The sequence below is a fragment of the Paramormyrops kingsleyae genome, chromosome 22 (genome assembly GCF_048594095.1).
Source record: "Paramormyrops kingsleyae isolate MSU_618 chromosome 22, PKINGS_0.4, whole genome shotgun sequence".
Classification (NCBI taxonomy): domain Eukaryota; kingdom Metazoa; phylum Chordata; class Actinopteri; order Osteoglossiformes; family Mormyridae; genus Paramormyrops; species Paramormyrops kingsleyae.
Window position 1 is genome coordinate 12,640,134 of NC_132818.1, and position 7,871 is coordinate 12,648,004.

At 46.1% G+C, this 7,871-nt stretch overlaps 2 protein-coding genes across 2 annotated transcripts; both read left to right on the forward strand.

The window, feature by feature from the left end:
* The first annotated feature begins 297 nt into the window (after positions 1-297).
* LOC111849306 (aquaporin-8-like) lies at positions 298-4,059 on the forward strand. The gene is made up of 5 exons (XM_023822065.2): positions 298-769; positions 1,261-1,387; positions 2,552-2,766; positions 2,846-2,980; positions 3,568-4,059. The coding sequence occupies exons 1-5, from the start codon at positions 459-461 to the stop codon at positions 3,608-3,610; spliced, it is 831 nt and encodes a 276-aa protein (XP_023677833.1). The 5' UTR covers positions 298-458; the 3' UTR covers positions 3,611-4,059.
* Positions 4,060-4,550: 491 nt separating this feature from the next.
* aqp8b (aquaporin 8b) lies at positions 4,551-7,706 on the forward strand. The gene is made up of 5 exons (XM_023822078.2): positions 4,551-5,579; positions 5,878-6,004; positions 6,076-6,290; positions 7,032-7,166; positions 7,342-7,706. Exons 1-5 carry the CDS (start codon positions 5,320-5,322, stop codon positions 7,382-7,384), a joined length of 780 nt encoding a protein of 259 aa, XP_023677846.1. The 5' UTR covers positions 4,551-5,319; the 3' UTR covers positions 7,385-7,706.
* The last annotated feature ends 165 nt before the right edge of the window (positions 7,707-7,871 follow it).

Consider the following 7,871-nt stretch of genomic DNA (forward strand, 5'->3'; position numbering starts at 1 on the left):
CATTAATCACTTTGCTTTAATGCCGAAAGTAACGGTGTGACATAATGGTGTTTAAAAACAAACTACAATGACGATGTGAATGAAAATAAGAAAATTAGAAGATGCTGAAGGTATTTTTTAACGTCGATATAAACTTGCGTCATCATCACGTAAAAGCGAAAAACTTTTACAGTTAAAATCCCTTTTTAATGGATTACGTGACGAATAACAGCATAAAAAGGTAATTAAACGTGTTAAATACCTAATTGCATATCAGCGTATAACTATACGGTCGGACGCTCTGAAAAACTAAGACGTTTCCACAATAAAATGTCTGACAAACATTCCTAATAAATATTAAATAATGTAAAATCTATATTTTAAACATCTCCCTCGGATCTTATAGTTGTTTTGTATCGCTCATCTGTGAGACTGCAGAGTCAATCGGAGTCACTCAGCAGAAGCTGATAAGAGCATAAATGCCAGCGGTTACGTGGACGTTGGACACATCTGCCTGGCAGCGCGCGATGTCTAAAACGGAGCTCTGCGACGTGCCATGCCGGGACGCCCCGGATCCCGAGGAGCGGCCGCGAAACGAGCCTCGGAGGGCCGCCGCCGCCTTCGAGAGCTACTTGCAGCCCTGCTTGGCAGAGCTGCTGGGCTCAGCCCTCTTCATTTTCGTGGGCTGCTGCTCGGTGGTGCAGAACTCGGCGACCACGGGGCTGCTGCAGCCCGCCTTGGCGCACGGGCTGGCACTCGTCGTCGTGATTGCGGTCCTGGGGGAAATCAGGTACAGACTGTCCGTTATCCTCAGATCCTGTCCTAATTAATTGACGTTTTTGTCTGCGTTTTTTCCCCCTAATTTTCTTGGAAAAAGTTAAACCGTTAATCAGAAAAATATATATTTATATGGTTACTATAAAAATTAGTTTTTTTTTTTTTAAATAAAAACATACACAAACGCGCTAGAAAACAGAGCAGGTTGTTATGAAAGCATTACACGTGTTGTTTTGCAATATCCGAAGTTTATGATTCAATAAAATTACCATCCGTGGCAATAAATGAAGATCCTTCTTATATAACTGGCTGATGAATTCCCCTTTGATAGGCTAATAAGTGTTTTTGTGGTGCTAGTTAAGTAGCCCCGATTTGATACGGTGCCCAGATAACCGCCTTTGTGAACAGGAGGTCAGTGTCCCCGTGCAGCTGATTCATCGGCTGCACGTACTGACCGGTATTAATGTTTACGGTGGTTTATGACGTTTGATGCTTCACGCGCAGTGGCGGCCACTTCAACCCGGCTGTGTCCCTGTGCGTGTACTTCGTCGGGGGGCTACGGCTCGTGCTGCTCCTGCCCTACGTTGTTTCCCAGCTGCTTGGTGGGATGATCGGGGCGGCCTTGGCTCTGGTAAGAATCCGGTCGTCAATTGATGTCTGTGTATATTTCCTGCAAGGGTGTAGAGATTTGTGTGTGGACGGTAGGAACCAATATTGTGGCAGTACCACATGTGTTTAGGGGGGTGTGTGTGTGTGGGGGGTGGGGGGTTCAGTGTTGAATTGGTCCCTACCAATGTTGAAACCAAATCTTCGCCCTTGATTCCCTGGCATGGAGATAAAGATTCAGTGATTGTGTTGAGAGCTTTGACACTTTTGTTCATAGAGACTCCATAAAAGGTTGTAAAGATAGTGTGATTCCAAGGCCCCTGAGTGACAGGGGCCCTAAAAATTTGAATCTGGGTTGGGGCCCTAATATGATATGTTTCCATGGGATCTACAGTCTTTAGTAGCGCCCCTCTTTATTAAAAGCTGACAAAGGGCAGGTATTACTTTCATCCTCAGGAACTGCATGCCCCCTGGTGTGAGGCTATAAAGCGATAAAGCCACACTTACTGCATGATCAGTAGCTATAAAACAACCCAGGAATGTCTAGTTTCTGAAGGAGTCACCTGGAAAATGACTTGGAGTCCTGATTTGGAACAGGAAGAGTCACACTGATTGGTTATAAGGGGATCACAGTAAGTCTTTGTGCCGAAACCTTATCCTGAACCCGCCACACGAAGCTGGGGTGCACTGTGTCGACGACATGTCAGTCCACTGCAAGGCAGACACACACCACAGGCATTTTAGGGAAGCCAGACCACCAAACTGCATGTCCTTGGACTGGGCCAAACCCAAACCCTGAAGAATATGATGTGGTTTATAATGCAATTTAGTTATTCTATTGCACATGCTAAATTGTGAACTTCATTATGTCTGAAACCTGTAGTTGCTGAAAGGTACTAATCTGTGTGTATGTGTGTGCATGTTTGCATGTGTATGCACATGTTTGCATGTGTGTTTACATATGTATACGCATGTTTGCATGTGCATGCGCATGTTTGCATGTGTGTTTGCACATTTGTGTGTTTGTTTTCATGTCTGTGTGCATGTTTGAATGTGTGTTTGCATGTGCATGCGCATGGTTGCCTGTGTGTTTGTACGTTTGCACATTTTGTGTGTGTGTTTGCGTGTTTGCACATCTGTGTGTTTGTTTGCATGTTTTTGCATGTTTTCTGTACCCCCCTCCCCCCAGGCCATCACCACTCCTCAGTCCTATGCCAGTTCCTCAGGAGGGGCCTTCAATGTGGTTCAGAACGACTCCCAGGTGGGCCAGGCCACCGTGGCTGAGATCGTCATGACCGCGTTCCTGACCATGACTGTGTGCATGGGTGCAGTCAACGGCAAGTCACGCAGCAGCCTGGCGCCGCTCTGCATCGGCCTGACGGTGGCGGCCGACATCCTCGCTGGGTGAGGCCAGGGGTCTCGCTTTGCCAGAAGCTGCGTTCACTTCCCACCGACTCATTTCTGAAGCAGTGTTGTGTTTCAGGGGGCCTGTGTCTGGTGCATGCATGAATCCAGCGCGTGCGTTTGGCCCCGCTCTGGTGGCGAACTGCTGGGCCTACCACTGGATCTACTGGGTGGGGCCTTTGGGCGGGGCTGTTTTCACGGCCTGTGTTGTTAGGTGAGCTTCCCTACATTTGTCTATGTGTGTTTGGAGCGTCCTCCTGGTGTATAGTATAGTTTATTTTATAGTTTTATTTGGGTTAGGGGTGGAGGTGGGTTTTACAACAGGGAAAAAGCTCATGGGATTTTTACTTACACAAAAAAGTTGAGGGCAGAAGAAAAAATAATTGGTTCAGAGAGATAACCAATCAGATTGTGGAACTGGTGAGACCAAGACATCTGATTGGTTGGTCCCACCTCCTCCAACAGCTTTGACCCACTTCCGCTACAATCTGATTGGTTATCTATCTGAACCAATGATTTTTCATTCTGCCCTCAGTACATTTTTTTTGTAAGTAAAACTCCCATGAGCAGGATGCAAAGGGAAAAAAATTGTTTCAGTGAGTATAGGGAGAAACTCACCGGGGTGTTGGGTCAGAGATGGGCTGGCAGTCATGGTCTGGCCTCACTTACTGGAGAAGTACAAAAACAAAACTCCATGATAACGTGGTAGATCAGTCCATCGCTCCTCCTGCTCATGATGGGGGGGCTGTTTTTTTCCTTTTTCCATTGACTTTCAGCTCACACTGCCGTTTTCTTCCTCAGACTGCTGATGGGAGATCGGAGTTTGCGGCTTATTCTGAAGTGACAGAAACACCTCACAGGAGCTCCTCAGAAACCTATGGACCTGATTTCCTGAACTAAAAGGCAGCTTTATTCCTCTCCATTAAGATTCAAAACACTGCAGACACTTGATAACAATTAAAATATAATTGGCTGTGATTGAACATGGTGGAGTTGGCTTTGACTGACACCACAATCACACCAGGGCCGGGACACCATCTTCCCGACCGTATTAAATTGAATTGCATTGAATTGAATTCAGAAAACCTCTTGGCATTGTGATTGATCCCATGATCCATGCGGAGATTGACTGGAAGCACTGCTGCACATGTGTGTATGATTCAAGCCACTGGGTCAGGAATCAAGTTCAGACCTCACCCAACGGGGGGGGGCACACGCTTAACCCATGAGCAAGTATGTGGGCAAATCATCAACTGTAAATGTATCAAATAAATTTTTATATATCTTTACTAACATTTCTTGTCTTTACAATGTTCTTAATGTCCAGAGAATGTGTTTAAGGTGGCAGAGAACCAGCATTTGAGAAACAACTATGAAAGATGGATGTATTTTGTTGTAGGTATTTTGTAGTCATATTTATGCTAAATTAGCTTTTTCGTATGCATTCCATACAAACATTATTTTCCAGTATCAAAGCGTCAGGGAATTTTGTTCAGTTTTCCAAATAATCTTTATTACCACCAATCACTTTAAAGTCTTGTGTCTAACTCAGTTGTGAAACAGAAAACGTCCTTCATAGACGTGTCATGCATTTAATTACATCCTGCATACGAACGACACGCAGGGTGCAGGTGTTCTGACGAGTTGAGCTACCTATCGAGACGTACTATCGAGCCTTTTTGCGCATGTGCAGTTCCACCGTTTTGGGATTAGGGTTAAGTTTTAGGGGTTTGGGTTAGGGTTAGGGTTAGGGTAGGGGCTTTAGGGGTTTCTGGGGGGTTAGGGTTAGGGTAAGAGTTAGGGTTAGGGCTATCGATTAGCACTACGGTAGCCTAACTCGACAAAGTAGCTCAACTCGACAGAACACCGGCATTCTGCTGCCACCTTACAAAAAGCCACTTCCACAGTCTTTTGACGGATACATGTGCATCTTCCTATAAGTTACTAGACAGTCTATGCGGACCGGCTTCCGGAACAGACGGGTCTTTAACTACAGTCGAGCCTTCTCAATCGCGATTTCCATTTGTCGCGAAAATTAAATGGAAACTTTTTACGAGTTTTGCGGAACCCGCAGACAAGACAAAATACTCATAGGCTACATGCAAAAAATAACCTATATGTACGGTGCTGGTTTGTTTACGGCAGCTTGTCAAGTGATATAGCCATCGCAGTGATCTTTGAATTTCATTTCTAGTGTCTTTTCGCTTCGCTCCGATCTCACAAAGGGATATTTTATCTGAGAGTCGTCTTAATCAGACTAATTAGCGATATTTCTTATTTATTTATTTATTTCCAGTGTGATCCGGTCAGTGCTCTCCACTAAAAAAATACATTTTTTAGATAAGCATTTGACTCTGTGGGCTGGATGATTGATAGATTATAAATCCGACCAAAGCCGCAATCACGCGTTTCGTTACGAGTTAAGAATGAGCCTTTTTTTTGAGGCAGATCCAGAGTTCACGTGGTTATCACCTACGTGGCTGTAAAACAATCCATGTATAACTATGAGCGTAGCAGATCTGCATTTCTAAGTGCCCCTTCAGTAGCGACATAATGGCCGAAGACAGGCTGGAGCTCCGAGACATGGAGAAGAATTTAATAAGAGACAGTCGCAAAGCCAAAGAGGGCGGGTCTCCAAGCCGGATGGAGCGGATGATCCAGCCGTGCGCGGCCGAGCTTCTGGGGACCATGTTCTTCGTGTTCATCGGCTGCGTCTCGGTGATCGAGGACGTGGAGTCGGCGGGGAGGCTGCAGCCTGCGCTGGTGCACGGCCTGGCCATCGTGGTTTTGGTGGCGTGTATGGCAGAGATCAGGTGAAACTTCGGCTGCCTATCAGACAATCATGTGTCGTGTGTATTGCAAGAGCACGATACTACCACCGTGCTTAATGTGATGCGAGTTATTCTGACTCAATCATGCATATCTTTGGATTTTGAGTGACTCTTGTGAAAGAAATTATATACTAATCATAATAAATACAGTATATTTAATTAGTTTATCCCTTAAAATATAATCATCAGGTCTGATATATATATACCATGTATGTGTGTGTTTGTGTGTGTGTGTGTGTGTGAACTTTGTGGTAAACTTCACTGGCACCTTCTTGTCTAGTGGGTCCCATTTCAACCCAGCGTTTACTATCCCCATCTACCTGTGTGGGGGTATGGAGCTCGTCATGGTTGGACCGTACATCATCAGCCAGCTGGTGGGGGGCGTTATCGGAGCCGCCATGTCTAAGGTGAGTCCTTGAGGGAACACTGCTGTCCCTGCTGAGCTCCAGGTGTCCAAGCTGGGTCTCCACCCTCTCAGGTGATGACGACCAAAGCCAAGTACGAGGAAGCCACTGGCGCTGCCTTCACCGTCCTGAGGTCCGAGGAGCAGGTGGCCAGGGCCCTGTTTGCTGAGGGAGCCATGACCAGCCTCATTGCCCTGGTGGTGCTACTAGGAGCGGTGAACCACAAGAGCCGCACCCCCCTGGTGCCGTTTATGGCTGGGGGCACTGTCGTCATCAACATCCTGGCAGGGTGAGTGTGCCCCCCTACTGGCCGTGGGTCATGGGCCTGTGTAGGGCACAGACATCTGTAGGACATGGACCTCTGTAGAATGTGGACCTCTATAAGACACAGACCTCTGTAAGGGACAGACCTCTGTAGCACTTGGACCTCTGTAACACACAGACCTCTGTAGGATATGTACCTCTGTAGGGCACAGATGTCCGTAGGATATGGACCTCTGTAGGGCATAGACCTCTGTAGGACTTGGACCGCTGTAGGTCATAGACATCTGTAGGACTTGGACCTCTGTAGGGCATAGACCTCTGTAGGACATGGACCTCTGTAGGTCATAGACATCTGTAGGACTTGGACCTCTGTAGGTCATAGACATCTGTAGGACATGGACCTCTGTAGGACAAAGACGTCTGTGACACAGGGACTTGGAACCTCAAGGCTGATAATTGACTTTTCAGAAAAATCCCTGACTCTGACTTATTATTAGATTATTATTAGTGGAATCATTATTATGAGAGTCACCCAGCATAATGCAGTGAAACTCAGTACTGTCTCAGCTGGAGTTTTCAGTCTGTTCCCCCATTTTGGAACCAGGAAACTTAAAACCAGAGACACATGTCAGACCTTCAAAGCATCAAATGTGGCTTGCATGTATCAGAACCACACGCCAACAAGAGAGCGCATGTGCTGTGACTGAACGCAGCGCTGGATTCAGTCACCCGCTGACTGGCCGTCATTCTCTTGCCGTTGCCACAGGGGGAACGTGTCTGGGACATGTCTGAACCCAGCCAGGGCTCTGGGTCCTGCTCTCATGACTAACTACTGGTCCTACCACTGGGTGTACTGGGTGGGCCCTATTTTAGGAGGCCTGGTGGCAGCTGCATTGGTGAGGTGAGCTTCCTGTCATGCTTGGGCTGCCTGGTTGCCATTTCAGGCTATCAGCCCAGCTCATCTGTAATTAGTTATCCGCGAAACAACATGCACCTATATTTGACTAGAGTCCGATCTATGTTATTTCGAAAGTTATCGGTACAAACAACTCACATTTCCCATGTTTCATTTACAGGTTTCTGCTCGGAGACAACAAAACTCGACTTATCCTGAAATGACACTTTCAACGATGACGGAAGATCTTATTATAAACATCATATGAAGACGTCAGTTTTGGGTCGTAAGATTATGTGCGATTTTGTTATGCTCCTGCTTAAGAGAGAAATGTGCTTAGGCATACTTTGAGCACTAAATGTGAAAAAGATAAATATTATTGCGACTATAGAAACACTCTTACTGCAGTTTTAGCAAAACGAAACGTGCGCCAACGTTTTAGCGGCTGCAGTTTCACCGAGATATTGTGTTTAAATAAATATTCCAGCAGGTGGCGCTATGTCACAAGCTAAAACATATCCCGCGGTCTCAAACCAACAAATCCCGTTTTCTGCTTTAATAAAACATTTCTTTCTTTTGAAAATGTTGTGGAGTTTTATTTGTATAGTACCTGCAGCCAAATCTAATAAAACCGGAATGTTGGTAGCGCTTGTCTGTGTCAGCTTCCAACGCACTTTCTACAAGGAGTTTGTCGGTTGCACCGGCCCTTCA

Excerpts from the sequence above, each read along its gene's own strand:
- aqp8b (XM_023822078.2), top strand. The coding sequence starts at position 5,320 with ATGGCCGAAGACAGGCTGGAGCTCCGAGACATGGAGAAGAATTTAATA. Across the intron at positions 5,580-5,877 it reads GCGTGTATGGCAGAGATCAG|TGGGTCCCATTTCAACCCAG; the intron begins GTGAAACTTCGG and ends CTTCTTGTCTAG. Across the intron at positions 7,167-7,341 it reads GTGGCAGCTGCATTGGTGAG|GTTTCTGCTCGGAGACAACA; the intron begins GTGAGCTTCCTG and ends TTTCATTTACAG.
- LOC111849306 (XM_023822065.2), top strand. The coding sequence starts at position 459 with ATGCCAGCGGTTACGTGGACGTTGGACACATCTGCCTGGCAGCGCGCG. Across the intron at positions 1,388-2,551 it reads TCGGGGCGGCCTTGGCTCTG|GCCATCACCACTCCTCAGTC; the intron begins GTAAGAATCCGG and ends CCCTCCCCCCAG. Across the intron at positions 2,767-2,845 it reads GCGGCCGACATCCTCGCTGG|GGGGCCTGTGTCTGGTGCAT; the intron begins GTGAGGCCAGGG and ends GTTGTGTTTCAG.